Source organism: Ursus maritimus (genome assembly GCF_017311325.1).
Source record: "Ursus maritimus isolate PB19 chromosome X unlocalized genomic scaffold, ASM1731132v1 scaffold_X1, whole genome shotgun sequence".
NCBI lineage: Eukaryota > Metazoa > Chordata > Mammalia > Carnivora > Ursidae > Ursus > Ursus maritimus.
In genome coordinates, this window is record NW_024423319.1 from 81,435,666 (window position 1) to 81,462,974 (window position 27,309).

General features: G+C 42.7%; 1 protein-coding gene across 1 annotated transcript in view; it reads left to right on the forward strand.

Moving 5' to 3' along the window:
* The window catches only part of SHROOM4 (shroom family member 4), a 162,232-nt gene that overhangs the window by 128,635 nt on the left and 6,288 nt on the right, over positions 1-27,309 (forward strand). Inside the window, exons 7-9 of the mRNA XM_040633565.1 lie at positions 17,634-18,428; positions 22,637-22,786; positions 23,653-23,833. Of these exons, the coding sequence (XP_040489499.1) occupies positions 17,634-18,428; positions 22,637-22,786; positions 23,653-23,833 (1,126 nt within the window). The remainder of the gene's footprint in view (positions 1-17,633; positions 18,429-22,636; positions 22,787-23,652; positions 23,834-27,309) is intronic.

Here is a 27,309-nt window from a genome sequence, read left to right on the forward strand (position 1 = left end):
GTTTGCTCCTGAAAGTCCAGGGGCAGGTCATGCTAGTAATAGATTAAAATTCCTGGAAGGAGGTAGGGACATTTTGGCAAATGGCACACATGGCTTGGACGAGGCGGAAAAGAGTTTCTTGGGTGAAGACTTTAAGAAAAAATAATGCCCAAAGTGGAGAGTCTGCTCCTGTAATGTGGGGAACCTGGCACATGGAACCATGCTCCCCAGAGATGAGCCCAGCTGCCATAGGTGGCTATAAGGGGTGGAGAGTTACCTTCTCTGGGTTGCTCTCCATCAGTTTGACAAGACCTTCTTTTTTTGTGAAATTCCTTAATATATTCTTTTAGCCAGTTCTTCTCCAGGCCAAGTTATACAAGATACCCCTCAATTATATTGATTCTTTAACTCAAACTCTAGAAATGATGGGGGAACAGGGAAGAAGGCCCTTAGCCGTGCCTCTGTGGGGACACCAAGGGAGAGGACTAAACTCTGGGTCTCCTGACCCCCAAAGAGCCTAAGGGTCTTTCTGGGGATCTATATTATCCCCTGTGATTTGGTGGGATAGTCAGGAATAATTTGGGCTTTCTGTTGACTCCAAAGTGTGAGAAACCTTTCAGTTTTCTGGTTGGCCATGAAAAAGGGAAGAACCCAACATTTATGAATGATCTACTAAATGTCAGTCACTGGGCTGGACCCTTTTTAACTCATAGTCTCATTTATTCTCCACAACAGTTCATTTTATTACCTATTTTATAGATGAGGTCCAGAGAGATTATATAACTTAGCTGAGGTCACACACACAACTACTTAGCAACAGAGCCAGGACTGGGACCCCTGTTTCTCTGGCCCCAGAGTTGATGCTTTTCCCCTTATAACTGCATCAAGTAGGATCCCTAAGGAAACCTTTCAAAGGGATCCCTCAGCATCATGTCTCAGAAGTATGAGGCCTGCTTGGGGATATTATGGGATTCTATGGCTGATCTGATTCCCTGCTGAGGACTGACTTGTACCATGTCCTTGGAGAGATCGTTTCAGTCTGGTGGGTCTGCTGAGTTTCGCATATTAGACCGAGACTGACAGAGGAGACCACATTGTGGCTGCAGACTTCTCTGTGCCTACCACAACACCTGACCCAGAGAAGCTGCTCAAGAGGTATTTGTCATTGGCTTACCAACTGAAGAAACAGCCTCCTCCACCAGCAAATGGGGGAAATGCGAACTAGCATCTCTTGAGCATAGTGTTCTCATCTAGGCACCATTCAAAGCACTTTACAAATATTTACAGCTGACCCTTGAATGACACAGGTTTGAATTGCATGGGACCACTTATCCATGGATTCTCTTTTCAGTGAATACAATACAGTACTGTGAATGTATTTTTCATTATGATTTTCTTAATAACATTTTCTTTTCCTTAGCTTACTTTAGCATAAGAATATAGCATATACTACATAGAACATACAAAATAGGGTCTGATTGTGTTATCAGTAAGGCTTCTAGTGCACAGTAGGCTATGAATAGTTAAGCTTTTGCAGAGTCAAAAGTTACACATGGATTTTCAACTGCATGGGGGTGGGAGGGGTGGTGCCCCTAACCCCCCATTGTTCAAAGGTCAACTGTATTTATCACCATAACCTTAAGGGGTAGTTATTATTAGACTCTCTCTTTGGCAGAGAGAAGAGACTGAAGCATAAATTCAGTTAAATTCAGATAAATTCATTTGCCTGAAGTCCCACAGGTCTGGTAAGTTGACGAGACCCAGGCAGTCTACCTGTGGAGACATGAGACTAATCTCCAAACTGGTTCTCTTACCAATCAGCCAGTGAAGTAAGAGGATTTTATTCAAAATCTAGTGTATGTACTGCCTTTTTCTAGGCAAGCAGGGGAAGGTTAGAGAAAGAGCATCAGGAAGCACAATGCCTGTCCACTCACAGCTTGAGCAAGGAAGACTAACCCACACCAAGTTAAGTAGCAGTAATAATAAATTACCATTTACAAAACAACCTATGTGCCGCTGTCAGCTAAGCTCCCCATATTCTGTTATGTTTTCTATGCCCCACAACTCTGTCAGGTAGGTATTATTCTAACTAGGGCAGTGGTTTTCAAACTTGAATGTGCTTTGGAAACACCTGGAAGGCTTGTTAAAACACAGACAGATAGATCCCACCCCTACCCCCCCAACCCCTGCCAGTAGGTATGGAGTGAAGCTCAAAATCTGCATTTCTTTTTTTCTTAATAATAATTTTTTTAATAATAATTTTTTATTATGTTATGTTACTCACCATACAGTACATCCTTAGTTTTTGATGTGGTGTTCCATGATTCATTGTTTGCGTATAACACCCAGTGCTCCATGCAATATGTGCCCTCCTTAATACCCATCGCCCATCACCGGCCTATCCAAAATCTGCATTTCTAACAAGCTCGCCGGTGATGCTGACAGAGCTGGTCCTGGGGTCACACACTGTGAACCACTGACTCGGGTAAAGGACATGAGATTCACAGAAGTTATGGTCATTTAGTGAAGGTCTCACAGCTACTAAAGGGACAAACCAGGATTGAAACCCAGCTCTTGCTTACTCCAATGAGTCACCATAGAACAAAAAGTGTCAAATACATGGTTCAAACAAGAAGCATCTGGCACATGGTACGGGGCCAATACATGGTAAATTGTTCTCTATTTAAGTTTGTTGGTGGGTAAGAGAACTGAAGACTGGGACCTACGGGAGGAAAGGCCCAGAGGGGCTAAGCAGAGTATGTTGAAGAAATAAACTTCACTCGTTAAGAGTTCCGGTCTTGGAGTCAGTCTGCTTGGGTTCAAATCCAGATTCTTATTTTCTCCAGCTGTGTGATCTTGGCCAGTGGCTGGCCCTCCCTCATTCTCGCTCTTGCTGTCACACACGTGTGCACTCTCTCTGGCCCATCAGTTTCCTTATTTGTAAAATGGGGGCAGAGTACCTACCTCCTGTGATTGTTGCTAGGATTAAATGAGCAAATATGTGTAAAGCATTTGGAACAAAACCCGTCACAGTAAACCCTCAGTAAACGGTAGTGTGACAATAAGGATGTAGAAGGAGGAACAGCAGGAGTAACAGTAGAGAAAAGGGGTGAGTAGTGAGGTACTGGACCAGGATAGGGAGGCCTCAAAAACTATATAGTATCACAAATATGGAAGCTATTGAAGGTTATCGATCAGGTAAGTGATGTGATACGTGTGGCACTTGAGGCAACTGGGCTGCATTTGCAACCTAGATAAGCTGAAGGAAGAACAGCTGGGGTCAGTGATCCAGGCATGAATGAGGATGGCCCTGGACTGGGAAGGTGGAGGTGCAACAGGAGCAAAGCAGAAGAGATAGATAAATATGTGTGATATTTTGGGGAGAAAATGTTTATTATGAAAACAATATTACAGGAAATTAAAAACAGAAGAAAAAGTAGCCTTAGTCCTACCACCCTAACACCCTGATTGTTTTCATTTCCCTACCAGCTTTTATCTATAAGTATAGAGATTTTTTTTTGGCAGAGTTATAATAACTATGTAGATGTGATTTTGTGCGTCCTGCGCCTTTTTTCCTCCCACTAAGCATTACTTGGTAAACAATTTTTCATGTTGCTATACAGGCTTCCTCAATAGTTATAAATTTTAATGGTTGCATATTTCACCAGCTCAATGTGCTGTAATTTGCTTAATCATTCCCAAATTGTTGGATAATTAGGTTGTTTCCAATTTCTTGCTATTATATAGTAGTGCTGCAGAAAAATTTTGAGTAGCTATAACCTTTTTCTCATTTTGAATTATCTCATTAAAAACAATTACCCAGAGTTGGGATTACTAGTCGAAACAATACGAACATTCTTATTGTTCTTGATAGATTTCACCAAACTCTTTTCCCAGGAGACATTGTACGCTGCCATTAGCAATATATAAGGATACCAGTTTCCCCCAAGTCTTTCCATCTGTGGAAAATGTTTCTAATGCAATAGGTGTAAATGGCACCTAGGATAATTTCCATTGGCTTCCTTTGATTATTCTAGTTTGAAGTGTTTTCATGTGTTTATTTAATATTTGCATTGCTTCTCATGTGAATTGTCTGTTCAAAGGATTTGCTTACAAGTGACACCTTTTGAGGGAAAAGTAGAGAGAACTGGTGACTGAAATTTGAGACAGAAAGGAAATAAGTCAAAGATAACTCTGAGCCCCAGGTGACCCAGAGAAAGTTATTAACAGAGCTGGGGCAGGTGGGAAAGGGGAGCTAGCTTGGTGCAGATGGTAAATTTGAGTGGGGACATGCTGAATTTGAAATTAGTGAGGAAGACAAGTAGATTCTCTGGAGGAGGTTTGTCGATCGGTCAGCTAGGGTGTAGGATGAAGAAGAGGAACCAGCAAAGGAAACTGAAGGGGCGAGCAGCTGGCGTGGCAGAGAGGTAGGCCAGTGCACCATGACAGGGGATAAGGAGAGGACTGCTACTGGCTTTGACAATTCAGAATCACAAGTGACCTTCAGGAAAGCAAGCTTAGTAAAGTCGTGGGCCTAGAAAGTAGATGGCATGATGGTCCATAAGGGCAATTCCTAGAAAAAGAAATATACAGAGCTTTACATGTCATAAATTCACCTGTTTTGAGTGTGGAATTCAATAAGTTTTGGTAAATCGACAGTGCGTGCCATCATCACCATAATCCAATTTTAAGACCTATCCATCTCCCTAAAAAGATCCCTTGTGCCCATTTACAGTCACTCCCCATTCCCACCCTCAACCTCAAGCAACCACTAATACTCTCGGTTCTTGTGGATTTGCCTATTCGATACATTTCCTACCAGTGGAACGAGACAGTCTGAGGGTTTCTGTGTCTGGCTTCTTGCACTTCGCACGCTTTAGTGGTCCACTGTGTTGTACCAGTACTTCATGCCTTTTCTTTGCCAAATGATATTCCACTTGTGGATATACCACTATTTATTTATCCATTCATCTGTTGGCAGACATTTGGGTTGTTTTCACTTTTAAACTATTGTGAATAATGCTGTTATGACCATTCGTGTACAAGTTTCTGTGTGGCCATGTTTTCAGTTCTCTGGGGTCTGTACTTAAAGGGTGGAATTTGGGGGCCATATGGTAATTCTATTAACTTTCTGAGAAACAGCCTGTTTTTCAAAGTGGCTGTACTGTTTCACGTTTCCACAAATAACATAGGAAGGTTTCAGTTTCCTTTCATTAATTTCATTTTATTTTTTAAGATTTATTTATTTGTCGGGGTGGGGGAGAGAGAGCATAAGCAGGGGAAGGGGCAGAGGGAGAGGAAGAAGTGGGCTCCACGCTGAACAGCGAGCCCAATGCAGGGCTCGATCCCAGGACCCTGGGATCATGACTTGAGCCGAAAGCAGACACTTAACCAACTGAGCCACCCAGGTGACCCTCCTTTCATTAATTTTAATACAATGATTATGTGTTAATGCCACTGTGTCATTAGAAAGATATTTTAAAAGAAGAACTTTAAAAACAGAGTTGAACATTTAAAAATGTCTTAAAAGAAGAAATTGGCTGGTGAAAGGAAGGAGAGAAATGGAGTGGTAATTAGAGGGAGCAGAAATGTTTAATTTAAGTCGATGGTTCTCCAAATGTGGTCCCAGGACCGGCACCCTCGGTATCACCTCTGAACTTGTTAGGGATGCAAATCCTCAGGCCCCACTCAGACCTACTGAATCGGAAACCTGGGATGGGGCTCGCAGTCTGTGTTTTTAACAAGCCCTCCAAGCGATTCTGATGCAAACTAATTATGAGAACCACTGGTATAAGTGCAGGTTTGGTCAGGATCTGGGAAACCGGTTTAAATCTAAAAACAGAAAAGAGAGGTCAATGGAAAGAAAAAGAGTATTGATGCTTAAAATGGATGAGAGTTTATGACCTCAGGGAAGATGAAAAGGTCAAGGACAGAGATGACATTTAAGAGGAGAAATCTTGACGGAGTTTTCACTCACCTTCCGCTCCAACCCCCACACACGTTTTTAACATTTCTTATGTCATTTCTGTCACAATTGGAATGATGGGTGTAGGTGGGAGAATCAAATGTATATTCTTGAGCCACTCTCTTTGCCTGGAAGCCTGCAATGAATTTTAATTCCAGGTAGTTACACTCTTGGTTGTCTCCCTCCACTGTTATTTGGTTTCTGTGCTGAGAATGCAAATGCATTATAATATTAGCAGGAGGGAAAAACGGTGGTGAGTAGATCTGCTGGGAGAAAAAGCTATATACATAAGTGATGTATTTAAAAGCCAAAAGAAAGTATTTCCTAGATTATCTCTTTTGGTTTTCTATACCTGTGATTGCTTGCTGTCCATTTCTCCACTTGGCACAGAGCTTTCGAATGTGTACAGCACTTTTATATACATGGCTACAGTTAATCTTCACAACAACACTATGCAGTTGAGCCTGATTTTTCCCATTTCACTGATAAGGAAGCCAAGACTCAAGAGAGGCCGTACTATACTATTATTAACAACAACAGCAAAAGGTATAATAGCTAACATTGATGAAGTGTTTATGTGTCAGGCACTGCTATAAGCACTTCACATGAATTATTTATGATTTCTCATGACCCCATGAGATAGTTACCACTTATTGACCCAATTTTACAGATGAGGGAACTTACAGATAGATGAAAGTCATTTGCCCAAGGTCCAACAGGCATCGGACTCCAGAGCCCTTTGCTTCTGAGATTATAAAGCAAGTACGTGACAAAACTAGACTACTACCCAAGTTTGTTGGTTCTCAGCCTCAGGCTTTCTTGCTTCCTTTTATCAAACCACACCATGAGCAGAGTGTGAAATATCCAGTACACATTTCCTATTTGCTGACAGAGTGAAAGAAAATGGATAATTCAGAATTGAATCTCATTGTATTAAGACTTTCAGGAAGGCTTTGCCACCTAAGAAGAATGCAGTCTTCCGAGGCATGGAAGGATTTGTCAAAAGCGTGACAAAGTGAATTTAAATACTTGGGTATTAATGTAATCCTGGGCTCACAAAACTCATTCCAGGAAAATTATAAAAATCTAATGGGAGAAATAAAGACCTGAATAAATGCATAGCTATACTCTGCTTCAATTTGGGGAGACTAAATATAGCAATGATTACAGTACTCCCTAAGTTAATGTATAGATGTGATGTGCTACCGATTAGAGTCATGGTGGGATGCTTTATAGAACTTGTCAAATTCATACTGAAATTTATCTGGAAGAATAAGTGGGCAAGAATACCAAAGAATACATTTATTTATAAAGGCAATGATGGTAGACTTACCCTATCAGATTTTAAAGCCTGTGATAAGGTGACAGTTATCAAAACCATATGATAGGGGGTTGAAAAAAGGCAAACAGTGAATTTTTTCTAAAAAGAGGTTCTAGGAATAGATCTGAGCTATTCTAAGAATATAAAGCACATTGGAAGAATCCCTGAACTGGGGAAAGCAATCACTCTTTCTTTAATAAATGTTGGAATTTTAGGTATCAATACAGAGAATAATTAACTTAGATCCATAGCACATAGAATATTCCACAGTAAATTCCAGAAAGCAGACAGTGAAATAGCATATTTGTTCCAACTATGGATAGAAGATAAATTTGTGTCTGTTAAATGGAGGATATCATCAGAGACAAGATGGATGATTTTAAATATACAAAAGTTTTGGGGAAAACCTTTGTACAACAGAATATAATTAAAAGCTAAAAACAGAATGAGGCAAATGTCTGGGGTCAGCATCACTGATAACAGTTGACTGTCCAAAAAATATAAAGAATGGAAATAGATAATAGAAGGTCGGCTTTCAGATTCGGCTTCATAAAAGGGCAAGGAAACCGAGCAAGCAGTTTACACGTGAGAAACTCAAGGCGGTAAAATCACTGCATGGAAAAGTACAGGTTCACTAGCAATTAAAGAAATGCAAACAAAAACAACTCCCACGTATCATGAACTGCTTATTAAACTATCAACACTTAATAGAAATGATCAACAGAAATTATAATACCCTATCTTGACAAGACTGTGAGGAAACCGTTTCTGGGGAGCAGTATAAAATTGGTTCGGTTTTCCGAGAGGACAATCTAGAAATATGTGACAAGAGTTATAAAACTGTTTGTTCATACCCTTTTACCCAGCAGACCCCCAAGGAAATAACCTGAAAAGAAAAAAAAATGATTTGTTTAAAGATGTTCCTAGTAGTGCTATTGATAATCATGGAAAAGATTTACTGATCGAATAGATCATCGTGATGGAAACAGAATAAGCTATTAACAATGACAGGTATACAAATATTGGGTCTTGCACAGAAATGAGTATTTGTAATAATATTAACCCCAAAAAGGCTAAATCTTAAATCACATGTTGAATCTGATAGTAGCCATACACAAAGAACATTCGGGAAGGCAGCTAGTAAGCTGTAAACAGCTGGAGTTAAATACACACAGTGTTTTGAGGGCACATGTCAAGTTGCTGGAATTTATAATAAAAAAAGAGAAAATCTAAAGAAGAGGATTGATTGGTTTGATTTAGGCCCAGGAAGTTCAAGATCAAGGGCTTTGGAAAAATCCACGTACTAATGACAGGCAGTGTTACTTACCAGACATGCTTGATCTCACTGTTAACTACAATTTGTTTGCTAGAATTCTCAATCAACCAGCACTTCTGCATATGTAAATCTGTGAGAACTTTGACATTCCTGAGGGTGTACATCACCAGATCTTTGCAAATTTCCACATTTGTCACCGCCACTGCAACATAGCACCTCCCCGCCCCCAGCAATAAACACTATATTATCTAGCTCAGAAGCATCACTTTCTTAAGACGGTTCCATCTCTTAGATCACCAGCACTAGCTTGCAGATAGTTCGCACTTCAGTGCCATTATTCATAAAGAAGCACATTTTCTCTCCGCCATGGTGACTACATCTGTGTACCCTGTCAGCAAAGAGACCTATCAAGCTACGTTGAGATGGCAGTGCCAAGCGGTTGACAAGGCTCCCTCCTTCACTGGGCGCCTTGTCCTCTCAACCAGTATTGTGATGCCTTGGATGTCAAATTCATACCTTTTGCAAAAGGTACTACATTTGGTGAATCTTTAGGGTTACTCTCAAAGGGTTAAAATCTTAAACGTTAAATACCTGCGGCCCATGAACTACTTTACAATAATCATTCTCACTAATAATTGAGCAACAAGAATGCCTTTTAAACCGGCCGAGACAGAATCATGTTCTTTATAACTTTGGTGTTAAGTCTTTCCCATTGTATCCTAGGTCTTTAAAAGTCAGTACATTAACATCTGGTATACATGAGGACTCAAACAGATAACACGTCCTCTCTTTCCTTGACCCGTCCATTGCTTAACCATGTGGGGTACCAAATTTCCTTGAATAACATCAGGATTCCCAGAGCTTTTTGGACCTCCAGTATTCCCATTATTTTATTTTGTAAATCTTCATCCCAGTTGTCACATGGATGGTATGTATATAGTTAATTAAATGAATTTTGTTTTGAGAAGTGTTTTTTTTAATGGCTTTATACCTCTTAAAATACCCTGATAAGTTGGGAACCTGGTAGGTAATGACTGATGAGAGCAGTAGATCCCAAAGTGTGATCCCAGACCAGCAGTACCATCATCATCTGGGAAATTATTAAAAATAAAAATTCTCCACCCTGCCCAGACCTACTAAATCAGAAATTCTGGGGATAGTACCCAGCAACCTGTGTTTTAATAAGCCCTCCAGGTGGTTCTAATGCATGCCCAGGTTTCATTACCTCTGGATAGCAGTGAATAGAGCCTTAATAACTTGGTCCGGCCTGATCCTCAGCTGAGTTATTCTTGTGTCAGACCCTCCAGGTCCCCTGACAATGTGTTGTTTACTCCTAAAATGTCTTCTATTAAATCTCTCGAGAAGGTTGTCTGAACGCTAGAGAGGCAGCATGTTGCGTGGACAAAAGTGTGGGCATTGGAGTCTGATGGACCATAGCTGGAACTTCTAGCCACTATTCCCTTCGCATTCTCCCAGTTGTTTAACCTCTCTGAGCCTCATTTCTAACATGGCCAAGAGAATACCCACGCCAGAAGATTGTCTCAAGAGTTCAATGAAAGCAGGTCTGTCAACTGTCCAATCCTGTGCCTGACGCATGACGGACTCTCAGTAAACCTAAGACCGATCATTATCATCCCTTACCGCCAGGTCCATGACACTATGTAAAATCCAGACAAGTAATGGGAAGACCTTCTTGGAAATTCCAAGCTGGGGCCACTGGAGAAGGGGGAGCTAGGCTTTACCCAGGACAGCCCCAATAAAGCAAGGACTTCTCTGATCTCTTCAAAGGACACTTGGCACCAGCCTCCCAGACACTGTAGAAGGTTCAGGGCAAGTCTTGCCACTTGCATTTGTCATTGCCAGACTAATTGTTCCTTACTTGAAGTTCTGTGGACCCAGAGGCAGAGAAGGGTGGCAACAACAATCCCTCTGGGCCCTTCTCCCCTCCCAGTGTAAGCCTCCTTGTGTCTCACTTCCTGGATCTTGCAAATATTTCCTTCAGCAATAACCTGGGAGTGGCTGTTTCTCTTGGAGCAGTCTTATCTTTTGGCTGCTGAGGAAAGGGAAAGGGGAGAGGGGCTGGACCTGTGCACTCTTGCTGCTGAGATCCTGGAATTCCAAGCTATTGTGGTGAGTTTAAAAGTAAAATTCCCAAACAAGAAAACTTCAGAAGGGCAGAGGAAGAGGCAGAAGGAGATTGTTCAGTCTCTGCAAATATTAGTTTTCATTTTCAATCACTATTAGGCTAAAAAAAAGATTTTAGCAAAAGGGGAAGATCTATTCATCAGAAGAAAAGGTAACCTGGGCCAAGAGGAAAAGAGAAGAACAGCCCAGGACCTGGCAAGCAACTTCCTTTTGTTTTTGAGATGTAGTCTCCTTGCTGGTGTCAACAAAGCCCTTTCTTACACTTAGCTTTCGTGCTTCCATGCAAAGAGCTAATGTCTCCATGGACACCTGGGGATGACTGCAGTGCAAATACCTTTTGGCTCACCCTAGGAGTCCTAGCTCCAGTGGGATTGTCCCTTGGAGTCAGATAAGGCAAGTTCTAGTCTGGACACGACTGCTTCTTACTAGCTGGGAAAATGATTTACCACCCCCCTTTTATAAAGATGTTATTTATTTATTCAAGAGAGAGAGAGAGAATGAGAGTACCAGTGGTGGAGAGGGGCAGAGGGAGAGAGAAGCAGCCTTCCCGCTGAGCAGGGAGCCTGATGACGCGAGGATCGATTCCCAGGACTCCAGAATCATGACCTGAGCTGAAAGCAGACACTTAACTGACTGAGCCACCCAGGTGCCCCCGAATTACCCGTTTTAAGCCTCAGGATTCTTAGCTGCCAACTGGCAATGATGGCACTGACTTTGATGGGTTGATGTGAAGATTAATAGAAATACATACACGAAAGTGCATAAAGCAGTGCCTAACACACATTAGGAAATAAGAAACCATAGCTCGTTTCCTTTAATGAAACTCCTTATCCTTCACTCCACTCCACTTGGTGCCAAAGAGGAGTTGTAGATTTCTGTAACATAGACAGCTTGAGTCCTTGGAAAATAGGACCGCTACAGAGACCAGTATCCTTTGTTTGAGCCTGACATACTTCAATGGAAGCCTTCCATTCACCAGCTTGCTTCAGCTGTAGTGCCCAGAAGGAAGGGGCTATGTCAGTTTTCCTCCCCTTTGATCTGGTCACCTTGCACAGTAGAATATTCAATGGCCACGTGGAAGGACTTGTACACACATTGACCCAGCTGATCCATTGAAGGTTCTCCTTTCCCTTTGCGGAGTCACGCCCATTTCTGCTCCCCTGATGTAAGTGACTCTGCAAGGCTCAGCCTGGCCCTGCACAGGCCAAGTAAGTGGGGAGGGGGTAGTACTTTGAAAATTAGGATTGATGGGGCGCCTGGGTGGCTCAGTGGGTTAAGCCTCTGCCTTCCGCTCAGGTCATAATCCCGAGGTCCTGGTATCGAGCCCCACGTCAGGCTCCCTGATCAGCGGGGAGTCTGCTCCTCCCTCTCCCTCTGCCTGCCTCTTCCCCTGCTTGTGCTTTTTCTCTCTGTCAAGTAAATTTAAAAAAATCTTTTTTAAAAAAGAATGTTTCTAAAAAATTAATAAAATAATAAAATAAAATTAGGATTGATGCAGAGAATAGCAATTTCCAGGTTGCCTTGTCAGAGCCCAATGCCCCCAGGTAAGGTTACAGTGCCATGAATTAGGACATCAAATGTCTAGAAGGGCATGTTTGTTTCTTCTGATTCTGGAGTTGGCTACCTATAGGTGAATTCCGTAAGGCTGACATAAGTGATTAGTACCTGAACAAGACAGAATATCTAGTCCTTTTGATTTTCACACTGCTCTTAAACCTAAACTTGCCTTTTATTATCCGTCCCTTTTTAGTAGATGAAAAGAGTGAGAAATGAGCCCAGAGGTAAAATCCTTGGTCAGCCCGGGCCTCCTTGCTAGGCAGCCATGTGGCTGAGCTAGGACCCGAGATCTCCTGGTTTCTTGACTATTGAGCAAAGCTGAATATTAACCAGGGGACAGTGCAGTCCAACTCCTTTGGTGAGAACAAGGAACAAGGCATACAGCAGTGAAGGTTGTACACTGCACAACTGGCACAGCCACATGCACTAGCCCTACTTAAGGGACTCTGTTCTGACAATAAACATAGTTCTGTCATTATTAATCACCTTTCCATGTACCCAACATCGTTGCTAGGTTGTTTTTATCTAGTTCATCCTCACAGCAGCTTTGTAAGATAAATATTTTACTGAAACAGATAAATTAAATACTGCGCACAAGGTCATGCAGCTTTTGGGTTATGGAGCCCGATTTTAAATTTTTACTGGAATGCAGACCCAAATCTTTCTGACACTGTGTTCTTTCCACTCTACTCTCTTGCCTTGCCTTTCCTGTGCTCTGGTGAGGAAAGAGGAAAGCGTGGTAAATTTGAGTACTATCATGCGGCAGGACTCTTGTCACCCCAGCTGCAGGACATAGGCCCAGCGGGGGCCTCTGGAGACCTTGCTGCTACCACTTGCATTTCACAAGAGCTAGATTGGAGATGAAGGCAGAAAAAGGGAAGAGAGGCAGGGAAAGAAGGTGAGAAGGTGTATGGTGAGGGGTGGAAAACAGGCTGTATAGGTAGGAAACCAACCTAACTGGAACAAAGAACTCTGCCCCCCAACCTCCACCCCAAACCGCAGCCCTCCCATCACTTTCACCCTGGACCCTTGTCTCCATAGTATGGTCCCAGAACCACTTGTATTAGAATCCCTTGGGGACAGCTGTTAAAAATGCAAATTCCCAGGCCCCACCACAGAGGTACTAAATCCCAGTTTCTGGGGGATAGGACTCACCAATTAGCATTTTCAACAACCATTCTGGGTAATTTCGCTCAGGAGCCACTTTGGTTAGGAACAACCGTCCCAGACCAGTGTTTTCCAACTTTTTTGGATCATGCACCCTCTTCAGAATTTTTTGAGCTTTCACTTTCCATATATGTTGGTAGTTTATTAATAAATCCCTTATATGTATTCATGCCTAATATTTATGTTTTTAAATGCAAAAAATGGTGAGACTTTTGCATTAGTATTCTTAGATGATACTGGTTTCTAGTTTGCCTTTTTGTATGTTCTAGTTGTTGGGGTTTGGTATTGACGTTATGCAGGATTCTTTTATTTTCCCTCAATAGATTCCAGAGTCTAGCATTGAGGTTGTCTGTTCTTTGAAGGTTGGTAGAATTAACTCAAGACCACATGAGTGTGCTCTTTTTTTGTCAAATTTATCAACATTGTTTCCTATGGTAACAGGTGCACTTAGATATTTCCATTCTTCTGCAATCGGTTTTGGTAATTTTTGTTTTCCTAGAAAACCATCCTAAGCTTTCTCATTTGTTTTCATAGAGTAGAGCAAAGTATTCTCTTACTCTTTTCATTTACTCTGCAACTATGGTTATTTCTCCGTTTCTAATTTTGTGCATTTGGGGTTTTTCATTAGATTAGCAAGTGGTTTATCTTTTTTATTGTCTTATATTTTCTTTTGAAGAAGTAGCTTTTGGCTTTAATTATTAATTCTACCATTTGTTTTCTGGTGTATTAATTTCTGCCATTAGTTTTCTTCCTGCTTTGCTTAGGTCTATTTTTGTGGCTCTTTTCTTGACTTCTTTTGTTCAATGCTTAATTCATTGATTTTAATTTGCTTTTATGTATTAATGTAAGCATTGAAGGCTACAGATTTTCCTGTGACCGTTGCTTTAGTCAATCAAATTCTCTAGCTTCTGGTATTTCATTGTTGTTATGTTTTAGGTATTCTACAATTCCAGATCTCTTCTTTGACTAGAGTGGGGGATATTTTTTCCCTTTTATTTTCTATGTACTGGAAGCTTTTGTCTTTCATTTTTGTTACTAATTTCTAGTGTTGTTGTGTTGTGATTAGGTACCATAATCTTTTTTTTTTTTTCATTTTTTGGCTTAATATGGAGTCAATTTAAGAAAGGGTCAATAGACCCTTGAAAATAGAGAAACTTAAACGTTCCCATTATCTTAGTTTTGACTCTTTTATCTGTCATCAGCTGAAACAGCCTCATATTTCATTGCTCCCTTTTTCAACCTTTGCATTTCCTATGGCTTTTGCTTTATGAATTTTGATGCTGTGTTATTTGACACATAAAGATTTAGGGTAGTTAGATCTTAATCATGTGTTTTCTAATCACTAATTTATAGCACACTTCTTTGCCTTGTTTGTTGATTTTTGCCTTTAATTCTACTTTGTTATGATATGAATATCATGGCTTTTGCTTTTTCTCATTTTTGGCATGAATCCATTTATTTAATTATTTTATGAAAGTATACTTGATACACAATGTTACATTAGCTTCAGGTGTATAACATAGTGATTTGAGAAGTCTATACATTATGCTGTGCTCACAAGTGTAACTGGAAGCCTGTATCTCCCACTCCCCTTTACCCATTTTGCCCATCCCCTCTCCCCCCACCTGTACGTTTCTGCCTACCATCAGATTGTTTTCTGTATTTATGGGTCTGCTCCTGCTTTTTGTTTATTTATTTTGTTTTTTAGATTCCACATGTGAGTGAGATCATATGCTATTTGTCTTTCTCTATCTGACTTATTTCACTTAGCATAACACCCTCTAGGTCCACCTGTACTGTTGCAAATGGCAAGATCTCATCCTTTTTTATGGCTGAGTAATATTTGCGTGTGTGTGTTGGACCATCTTTTATCCATTCGTCTTCCTTATCCATTCATCTGTTGATGACACTTGGGTTTCCATATCTTGGCTATTGTAAATAATGCTGCAGTGAACATAGGGGGGCATATATCTTTTCAAATTAGTCTCTTCATTTTCTTTGGGTAAATACCCAATGGAATGACTGGATCATATGATATTTCTATTCATTCATTCATTCATTCATTCATTTATTAAACAAAATTTATTAAATGCCTACTGAGTGCCAGGCACTAGGTACTAAATAAACAAGACACATAAGATCCCTGCCTCATGGAGCTTACATTTTAGTTAGAGAGTGAAGCACAAAATAAACAAGTAAAAAAGTAAGTATGTGATATATATTAAGTGGGGATGTGTGTTCTGAGAAAGAACAAAATAGAAAAAGAATAGTGAAGGATAAGTCATCTCTATTTGAGAGAAGGTGGTCAGGAAAATCCTCCGCCTGATAGCATTTGACAACCTTTTACTCTCCACACACCACCTTGTTTGTTTCCTGCTGGAGGAAATGCCAGGTGGAACGCTTTGCACACAAGGAGGAACTTATCATCTTAAGGAATTCTAGGTGGGCGAAGGCCGAAATGAGAAGGGAGTGTGGACGTGTGGAGGTGAATTTCCGATCCATGTGAGTGACGAGCTAGCCACAATGGGAACTGGAGATGAGCCGACTGAAGGAGATTTGGTTCTTCATTCTATCTAAGCTTGGCTACTATTATGTGTATGATTATTTTTTTAAGGAAATATTCTCAGTCTTCAGTATGGCTATTGAATGGGTATTCTGTCTGATGATTTAATTGAACCGCTGGAATTTCCTGTCACTAGGCAGTACTTAGCATGATGCTGTTTGCTCACAGGCTACAGCAGGAAACCAGATCTTCTGGTTTAGAGGGTTTAACTCTTTATCCTCTGAGACTAAAGAGCCGTCCTTTGACTTTGGTCACTCTTTAGTATACAGAAGTTTGACTTTTTATGCCTTTTATTGTACATATTTAAATCAACCCGGACATCTTTCCTTGGATATTTTTTCTATTGCTTATAATTTGAGAATCTCATTTTGCCTCACAAGTGACAGTCTTTTTAATCTTCTGATAGTTTTTTCCTTATAAACATAGAATATATATACATGTATTCTCATATAACACATACATTAAAATACACACACACACACACACACACACCCTTACTCTTGAATCTGGAATTTATTTTGGTACATAATATAGGGTGCAACTGCAAATATCACTGCTCTGCAGTTATCTCAAAAGCATTTTTTAAAGAATCATTCTTTATCTCCTTGTTATGGAAGGTGAATTATATACATCGTTTTTATAGATAGTTTGATGTGTTTCTGGAGTTTTCATTCTGTTCTATTAATCAGTAACACACTGTTTTAATTATAATTGTTTTATAATATGCCTAATCCCGTACCCCCATTTCTTCTGTAGCAAAATACTTTTTAATATTATATCTTACTTTATGTTGCAAGTTAATAAAAAATGCTGTAGTTAAAAATTCCTGTTGAGAATTCTGACTAGAATTGCATTAGAAGGAGCTATTTTAAACCCAAAATTGTAGATATTTGTGAATTGCCTGCTTGATATTTTTTGATACAAGTATAAAAACACGGGCAGAAAGCATGTCAAATTCACGATACAGCTTGTATCTGGAGAGGCAGCAGGGGAATGGAAGTGGGGAGTGAAACAAAGGGTTTTATGTATTTCTTTTAAAAAAATCATCAGGTATAGATGGCAGAGTATTAAAATGAGCTAATCCTGGGGCAGTAGGTGGGAACATGAATATTTATTATAGCAATCTCTGCATGTTTCTAAATATTTAAGATTTTTCGTGATTAAAAACAAAGAAAACAAAAACAATGTAACAGGATAACCAGACTCGTAAGCCCCAGTACGCAGCACATTCAATCTGAGTGCTACGGAGTGGGGTAGTGTGTGTATCCAGTCTTTGGAGCTAGGCTGTCCGGGTTCAAATCCTAGCTCTACCACTTACCAGTTTTATGACCCAGAGCAAGTTACTTAACCTGTCCGTGCCTCAGTTTTCCTGGCTATAAAATTGGGACGATAATAATAGCTACCTCCTGGGGTCATTGTGAGCATTAACTAAGTTAAGACATGGAAAGCCCTTAAAACAGTGCCTGGCATTTAGTACATACTTAATAAGTGTTAGCTATCAATATGATATGTTACTGTTACTATTCTTATGATTGCGTTTACTACATACATTTGCATTGTTCTATGGCCGTCTTAAAGTTTGCAGAAATGATTTATCCAAAACACGGGGCCATCTACAACTTGCTCGTTTTACACAATCCTCATCTTTGCTGTTTTGCAGGGAAATGGCTCATTCCAAGGCTAGCTTTTCGTGGGCAACCCCATTCCACCCTTGTCTTGAGAACCCAGCACTGGACTTGTCAAGCTACCGAGCGATGTCTTCCCTTGACCTTCTCGGAGACTTCAAGCACTCCTCGAAAAAAACAGAGGAAACTTCTGTTTACGAGGAGGGGAGCTCCCCGGCCTCCATGCCCCGCCCACTGCGTAGCCGTGCCTTCTCAGAGAGCCACATCAGCTTGGAGCCGCAGAGCTCCCGGGCCTGGGGGCAGCATAGGAGGGAGCTCTTTACCAAAGTTGATGAGACCCAGCCGGATCCTCTGGGAGCCAGGAAGAAGGCCTTTCCTCCTCCTCGCCCTCCTCCTCCCAACTGGGAGAAGTACAGGCTTTTCCGGGCAGCCCAGCAGCAGCAGCAGCAGCAGCAGCAGCAGCAGCAGCAAGAGGAGGAGGAAGAGGAGGAAGAAGAGGAAGAAGAGGAGGAAGGAGAGGAGGAGGAGGGGGAGGAGGAGGAGCTGCCACCCCAGTATTTCAGCTCAGAAACCACTGGTACGGGTGCCCTCAACCCTGAAGAGGTCCTGGAGCAGCCACAACCCCTGGGCTTTGGCCACTTGGAGGCTTCGAGGCAGAGCTCCCAAAGCCTCCCAGCAGAGCAAGAATCTTTTGGTCTCCATCCCAGCGATTTCCTGCCTCCAATTAGGGGCCACTTGGGATCTCAACCTGAGAAGGCTCAGCCCCCTTGCTGTTATGGTACGGGTGGGCTTTGGAGGACATCAGAGAAGGAGACCACTGATTCCCCCAAGTAAGTCCTCATGAAAGGAAGGTCCCCGAAGCGGTTGCAGCATGAGTTTGAACTTCACCTCCACCGTTTACCAGCTGTGTGACCTTGGCTTAGTCAATTAATTAAAACGTTCCCAGCCTCACATTTCTCTCACCAGGAAAACGGGCATGATGATACCCATTCCATATGGTTGTTGTAAAGATGAAGATAATCTCTATAAAGTAGAGAGCCCTGTGTGTAGCTCATAGTAGGTGCTTGGTAAATGGTCATTGTTGATGTTCTTAAATATCACTGTCAAAATACTATCTTATTGCTCGGTTTGCCTTTAAGGTATGCATCGGTTTCAGGCCCCTGAGCCAGAAGGCATTAAACCCTTGTTGCCTCCTGGCATTTCCCCAAAGCCTGGCTCAGGCCCTTTCCTGCCTTTTCTTTTGCTCTCGCTCTAGAAGGAGAGGCCAGCTCATACCCTGACCTGCCTCTGTTCTAGGACCTGCCTGGGCTTCTAAACTCTTCTCCCAGGTGTTCCTGGGGGTGGGCACTTTATGCTCCGCTCGTTCCTTACAACAGCTAAGGGCACTCTTTTCCTCTTCCACTTTTTCCATCACCTGCAGCCCTGTCCCCCCGCCTCTTTGCATTTGCTTTGGTAGTTGATGGGGGAGCTGCCCAGGCAGGGAGGCCAAAGCAGGAGTGTAGTCTAGCCATGGGGCTGCTGGTGTCTGTTTGCCTCACTGTGCCAAAACTCATCTGTGTGGCCTCCAGTGCCTGGTGGTTGTCCTCTTGGCTCCAAAGCAAAAGAGCTCTGGCCTTAGCTCTGCTGGTCATCCTGCTGAGAGCTCAGCCCACACTCTGCTGGGGGAGAGGGTGGGGGGCAGGTATCTATCCTGTAAGTGCTTTCTTTAAATCCCTTTATAGAAGGCACTTGCCTGAGACTCGTTGCTATTAGGAATACGTTGTTTTCATGTCTTTTACCCACGCACAACTCCTTTACCTGGCAATCTGGAACTAGCTGAGAAGTTTTCCAGCACAAGGTGCCACACACAGCTCCTAGACCCTGTGAGACTCTCTCATCAGAGCCCTCACGGCCGCTTCTCAAACTGTCCTTCTAGCTGGGGAGCATTCTTACTGTAATTAGAAAACACGTTGTGGAAAGTGACTGTGGTTGTTCCCTGTCACGGCAGGGAGAAGGGAAGGTGACCTAGCATATAGTAGGCACTGAACATTTAAGAAGACAGAATGAATTAACAAACGGCTGAACGTGTATGGAGCGTTTGCTGTGTGCCACACCACGCCAGTCATTTTATACCCATTATTTCATCTAACCTCCCAGCAGCCCTGTGGGCCGTTTGACGCATGATTCCCACTTGCCAGATAAAGAAACTACGGCTGAGGAAAATAAGGGACTGACAGACTCCGATTCCAAAGCTAGACCCGTGTGACTCTAAAGCTGTGCTTCATTTGCTGTCTGAGGCGGCCTCTCTCTGAGAGATCTTGTTCTCACAACAGGCCAGGCCTGTACGCGGCCCTCTTGGCCCCTGTAGGTGTCCCGGAGGTCGTAGTTACAGGCCCCAGACTTGCCCCTTTCAGCCTCCCAGTCCTTCCTCCTTTTATGTACCTCCATTCACCTTGGCGCCTTGGCCAGAGAGAAGGAAACTGCTATTACTAGAGATCTTGTAACTCGTTCCAGAGATTAATTTTTTTTAATGACTATAGGATGCAAGGGGAAACATCTGTTTGCACACAGCCCTAGCTGGCTGTGGCTGCAGAAAATCAATTATAGATGCCTTTTTGAATGATGTGGATTTAAGGAACAGCATTATTCCCAACAAAGCTAATATTTTTTGCCTGCTTCCTATGAGCCAAGCATTGTTCTAAGCACTTTCATGTGTTGATGGATTTAATCTTCACAACCCACCTATGAAGTAGACATTATTAGTGTCCTACATCTTTTAGGTGAGAAAAGTGTGGCACAGGGGGGCCAAAGTAACCTGCAGAAGATCACAGATAGTTAGAACCAAAGCTGTCTGGCTCCCTGTGCCCATTACATCCCCCCAGGATCTCTGGGCTCCTCAAGATCCTATCCCAGACCCTGGGAGAGCATAGGGGTCTAACCAGAAGGAAGCAGCTTTAAGATTTTGTAAGGGAGAAGTGTTAGGGGCAAGTAGATGTATCATGTTTTGAATCTAAAATGCAAAAAAAAGAGACATCCTAATTTCAGCCAAGTCAAACCAGAACATCTCTATAACCCACATACTATTCAGTGACAAAAGGCTGGGATACATATAAAAGCAGGTTAGTGGAATTTTCAAGTGTTGGTTAAGTCTCCTAACTGACTTGAGTACAGGTATAGTTTGCTTTCTGAACTCTATGCATTTCCTCTCAGGGCTCTGCAGAAGGAATCTGGTTTTTGCTTCAGTGTTCATTATCAAATGCAGATTATGTTGTCATAGATCTCCTGTAACTCCTGCCCTATTAGTGGAGATTATGAGGACAGGAGCACTAGGACATAATGCTTAATATGATACACTGGGATAGGGTACAGGGCTGTGTCCGCTGCGATCTGAGTCTATAATTAGCATATTCTTTTAAAAAAATATTTCCAGTTTTATTGAGATATAACTGACATACAGCCACATCCTTTTTTCCCCCTTAATTCTGTACTTTCTTTCAACACTTTCAGATTCAGAACTCTCTCACACATGCCCTAAATATTTTTTCTTATAGATAAGAATTCCCTAAATTCATAAATTCATATTCCCTCCAGAATATTCTCTCTTGTCTGCTAATGTAGATATAGTCCAGCCAGAAAATTCCTTACATGCAAGGTTTTATATGATGTCAAGTTGTCCCTTTGGCAGTAATAGCAGAGTGGCTAAAAGTATAGATTCTGGAGTTAGGTCACCTGGGTCTAAATCATGGGTCTGTCATTTACTGTCTGGTGACCTTGGGGAAGTTACTTTCCCTCTCAGTGAGTCATGTTCCTTGTCTGTAAAATGGTTGTCATGAGCATTAAATTTTTTATCTCTGTCTACACACACACACACACACACACACACACACAAGTTCTGGTCTTTAATTTAAAATGTGACCTTACAATAACCACTAGAAAAAAAAAAAAAACCCTAAGTTTTAGGATTGGAAATGTCAAACCACTCCATCAGACTTTGGATGGTTTTTCCCATTTCTTACTGTCTTTCAGAAATAAAAATCCATTGCTGTGGAAGAAGCTGTTTATAATGGTAACTGAGCTTGCAGAGTATGAGTCATCCCATAGCAGAATATACCAGATAGCATCACATAAAAATTTGTGATAATTTTTCTGAGAATTGGACTGAATTTTATCTTCATGCTAGCAGGAGAGAGAGGTTTTTCTAAATTATTCATTGTATAAACAAGTATGCTGGAAAGATATTCAAAATACCTAAAGGAAATAATTGTTTTCAAAATCCCTCTAGTGCTTGAGAAGTACCATTTATAAACAATTAATGGACATACTATAAATCATCCTTATGTATGTATGAAAAAACAAGATGTCTAAAGACCTCGTAGAAAACAATTTGCATCATTTTTACCATTCATTGTCTATATTGAAAGCTACAAAAGTGACTTGAAAGCATTCTAAAATTCAGGGTTTTTTTCTGTTTGGGATTTATTTACATGTTCCAAATGGAATCTACACACCCCTACACACTTTTATCTCTGTCTACACACACACACACACACACACACACACACACACACACAGGCGCGCATCAGAAAAACACATCTTAAGACAGCTTCTAGGACATGGTAAGCCGTGCGCAAATATTAGCTAGTATTGTTCGCTTATTAGCGTTATTAGCTTAAAAACCCACATGCAAAATGAATACCTAGGATGAAGAATACTGGCCCGCCCAAGTTTCTTTTGTGTGGTGAATTAGGAGACAACATAGCATGAATCAGTAAATAGCTGTGGAGCCTTTTAACCATTATTTTTGACCTTTATCTAAGAGCTGCAAGTAGCTGCAAAAATGACTAATGAGTTTCTCCTATTTTTCCTTTCAAACAGCTAGAGGTTAGCAAAGGGGCAGTGACATGGACAGGTGGAGGGTAGGGGTGGCTGGTAGACAACAAGAATATAGTGGCGGGGGGGGGGTCCTCCCTCTTGCATAAACCATGGGTGGAATTATTCACCCTTCCATCCCTGAAACCTGGCATTAAAGCATTTATCTTTGTTTCCTTCCTCACACCAGACCAGAAGCCTTGATGGCAGAAGAGTCCAAACCCAAGCCAGCGTGGAGCCGGGGCTACTTCTCCCCTGAGGAGCAGTTCTCTTTCACGAGCTGGGGCCCTGAGAAGCAGCACCTCAGCCCTGCGGGCTTCAGTGAACCCAAGACAACAGGGTCTGCCGCTACACTTGTCAAGCCCCTGGGTGCCACTGGTTCCATTTTTCCCCCATTTCATTCTGCAACCATGGAGGAGGCTGGGGCCACTGGGGATATGCCAGAAGTGGAGAGATGCTATCCCTCCCCAGGCCGAAGGCCTGCCTCACAGGCGGTCTCAGAGGAGCTCATGAGAGATGTGGTAGGCTGTGACAAGTCCCTGGCAGGGGTGTTAACCCCAGCCTCCAGCATGGTGACCACTGTTGAGGTCCTGGGTGACCTCTTTGCTGTGGCAGATCTGCAGCGGAGGGGTCATTTCAAGCAGGAGTGGCACTACCAGGAAAGAAGAAATTATGAGAGGGTCCAGAAAAGCCATGGGGTGCCTTTGTAAGCAAGCAGCCTAGATACAGCTGGAGTGAGCAGCGGTGCAGGCTGGGTAGGAGGGAAGCCAGCAGTCTTGGAGGAGGAATAGCTAAGGTCTCAGATAGATCCCTACCACCTCCTCCCTCCCTGGGGATTCATATGCTGGGGCCATGAACTGAGGGGAGTCATGGAAGATCAGAATCACAGAACTTTGGGGCCTGCCAGTTTTTCTGGATCTTAGTGGGGCTCTGACCAAACCAAATCATCCCTAAAGAAGTTCCCCTACCTGTTGAAGTCAGGGGCATAGAAATAGTCTTCTAAGTTCTCAAAGTTGGCCTTGCCTTGTCTTCTGGGTAATCTTCATGCAGCCCATTTTTCAACAGTGTTTCCTGGTCTATCATTTCCTTATTCCATAGCTCCTTGGTGAAGCAGTGTCCCATTTTCACAAATGGGGAAATTAAGAAGCAGAAGGGTCAGGAGCCTCTTAACTGAGGTGCTTAAATGGTTATTCTTTGTTTCCACAGACCAGAATTTCAGCACTTCTCACCTCCTCCAGGGCCTCCAGGGATCCCTACCTCTTACTCAGCTTATTACAATATTTCTGTGGCCAAGGCAGAACTGTTGAACAAGTTGAAAGACCAACCCGAGATGGCAGAGATTGGCCTGGGAGAGGAAGAAGTTGACCACGAACTGGCTCAAAAAAAGGTGAAGTTTTCTGATATGCCTTAGATTTCCAGCATTTAGTTTGCACGTCTGGAGGTTGACCTGCCCTCTACGCTCTCCAGAACAACTTGGTGCATCCCTGTGTCTTCAGTATGGACATCAAATAGCCTCTCTAGGTTCCTCACAAATGTAACTCCAGTCTCTTTTTGATCCAGCCAATAATAGTAATGATAGTAATAGAATCATCATTATCATCATCACTGTGTCTCTCGAATCCTTAAAACAACTGGACAGTGATCCCATTTTTTACCACTTAAGAGGTTTAGGTTGCCCAGGGTTATAGACCCAGTGGTAGATCCAGGACTTGAAGTCAAGACCGTCTCACTTTCTGCTTTATCGTGCTGTCCCTCTGAAATAAGCCAGCCTTGTAAGTAAGTCGCCGCCCATGGCACATCAGAGTTTTTGCCAGTGAGCTCAAACCAATAGCAGCCAGTGATTGTATTCTCTGTGTAATTTTCTGGAAGAGGGAAGAGACTAAGCCAAAAAAAGGAGAAATTAGAGGCTGGTAAATTTTAGTATTTATTTGTGAGAATAATCAATAATCTCTTAAAAATACTAGAATGAGCGACAGAAATGATGTTGTTGTTTCAAAGCCTCCCCTTATTCCTGTAAGCATCACTAGGCTAGTTTTCTAATCAAATTCCTGGAATCACTTTGCCCTCCCTGCACTTACCCTTTTTATTTCGTAAGCAAATGGGGTTTCCACGGCAACCCCAAAGGCCTAATTTACCACTTTGTGAACATCTGAACTCAATGTAAATTGCTCCTCTGCCCATGCTTCTCATTCAGGACATGACCTGTAGGAAAGCTGGAGGCCATTTGCAGGAGACCCCCCACCACTTTCAAATCTGAAGCAAAATGTCAGGGAAAGAATTGGAAGCATGGTGGTATCAAAGTTGTATTGATCCAGATGCCTGCCTCCTTGGATTCTGTGTTCCCTGAGTGTGGCAAGGCTGCTCCCGGCTTACTCAGGACCTTTCTATTAGAAGCAAACCTAATAAGAGTCTGACCAGGAAAAGAGAAAAATGATCAGAAATGGCAAATCACGGAACAGCAGGTAGTGATTTGAAGTGATTGTGGGGGAGCTAGGACAGCTGTTGTCTGAGGAAGACAGGTGAAGAAAGTCACCAAATTGCAATATCCTAGAAAAGCAACTCAGCTCTAGCTGGGTCTCTGCTGACTCCTCAGCTCCATCCACTGCACTTTCCCCAGGACTGAAGTGCAGGTTGCAAAGGCAGGTGCCAAGAAACAAAGGGCTCTCCTCACTTGCATCTTTCCAGATCCGTGGGACGATGGAACTGAAGTGCGAGGGTGGGTAGGTGATTTTCCAAGTTGATCGTTTGGCCCCCAGGCCTCCTTTGTCCCTGGCATTGAGTTTTGTTTGGGGAGCAGAGGGCAGGGATATAACTGGGAGCATCCTGGCATTTAACTGTTTTGCCTCATTCATATCATTGATCCCTAATTCCCAGTGGGTTTTAGAATTTTCCCTACATGTAAACCTATGACACTTCAGACTTAAGATCATAGTGATCTCCTGACTTCTGGCCAGTTCTGAAATAGATACCAGGCTCTGGACCCAAAGCAGGCTCTCTTGGGACATTTCTTGTACACTTTTGGATATTTCTAAATAAACTATTCGAAAGGAGCACATGCTAGAAAACTATGAGCCTGTGGTCCCAGAGTACCTGGGTGTGAATAATAAAACAAACCCTGAAGCAGGGCGCATGAGTGACTCAGTTGGTTAAGCACCTGGCTCTTGGTTTCAGCTCAGGTCACGATCTCAGGGTCATGAGATGGAGCCCTGCGTCGGGCTGCACGCTGGGCGTGGAGCCTGCTTAAGATTCTCTCTGCCCTTTCCCCTCTGCTCACATGCACTCTCTCTCCCTCTCTCTCTCTAAAAAAAATTATGAAAAAAAACACACACTGAAGCACACTTCAGTATATATATATACAAGATACGAGATACTGTTCTAAGCGTGTAACCTGTATTAACTCATTTCATTCTCAGAACTATACTATTGAGGTTGGTGCTATTGTTAGCCCATTTTTTAGGTGGGGAAATTGAAGCATGGAAAGGGTGAGTGATTTGCTCAAGGGCACACTGGTGCTTTGCGGCAGAACTGGGGTTCAAACCCAAGGAGTCTGGCGCTCGAGTCCATCCTCTCAATCACAATGCGATGCTGACTGCAAAGGCTGTGAGCCCCCTGGGGCGGCTCACTTCTTGTTCGGACTATGCGCCAGACAAGCGTCTACTAGCTTGGAGTGCCTGGTAATAATAATAATGACAACAACAGCAGCAGCAGCAGCAGCAGCACTAAACAGGTATTGAGCACGTAAGTTGCCAGGCACAATACTAAGCATTTTACTTCTGTGATCCCATTTAAGTCTCACCACGGTAGCAGGGTGGGGGAGGAGAAGAGAAGCTTCTCCAGTTTACAGATGAAGAAACAAAAGACTCCGTGAGATTGGGTATCTTGCCCAAGGTCACACAGTTTGGAGGGGGTGGAATTAGAATTCAGGCATCTCTGACTCCCAACGGCTGCTCTATCACACTACGTTCCTGTGAGTGGAGTTCCAGAACTGGTTGCACCCACAGGGAAGACAGATCAGAAGACACAGGCAGAGCTTCCTTTAAGAAACTTATCATCAGGGCGCGTGGGTGGTTCAGTCGGTGAAGCGTCTGCCTTTGGCTCAGGTCATGATCCAGGTGTCCTGGGATCGAGCCCCATATCAGGCTCCCTGCTCAGCAGGAGTCTGCTTCTCCCTTGGCCTGGCGCTCCCCCTGCTTGTGCTCTCTCGCGCATGCCTGCTCTCTCTCTGTCTCACTCAAATAAATAAATAAGATCTTTTTTTAAAAAAAACTTATCATCAGTAGGAGAGGGATCAGATGCACTCAACGTGAAACAGGGAATGAACAACTTCAAATTACACTCTAGCTTTCTATTTCTGACAGGCAGGAGAGTTCAGAAAAGAAAGAGATCATTGAGAGAAGGGGTATGGGGGCAGAAGCTTCCTGCACGGAGGAAAGGAGCAAAGCTGGGCTCTGAAGAAAGAAGGGGAATAGCCAAAGTGAAGGAAGCGACGGAGAGCATGTAGAACTGCATAAAGCAAATCAGGAACGCAAGGACGAGTGTTGTAAATGCAGGTGGAATGAGGGGCCCATCTGGAAAGGCTCAGAGCCTTGAGATTGGAATGGTAGTGTGGGGCCTGGCTGAAGGATGGCAACAGCCACCAGCCTTTATTAAACACTTGGTCCCTGCTAAGTCCTTTGCATGCATCCTGTCATTCAATGAAGTGGGTACTGCACTGATGCCCATTCTGCAGATCCAGAGTGTAAAACTCCATAAAGAAATTCACCCAAGGTCACACAGCCAGGGAGGTGGCAGAACTAGAAGTTGAACCTAGTCACCGGGACTTCAGAACTCACGGTCAAAAGGCCAAAAGGCCTCCAAAGCCAA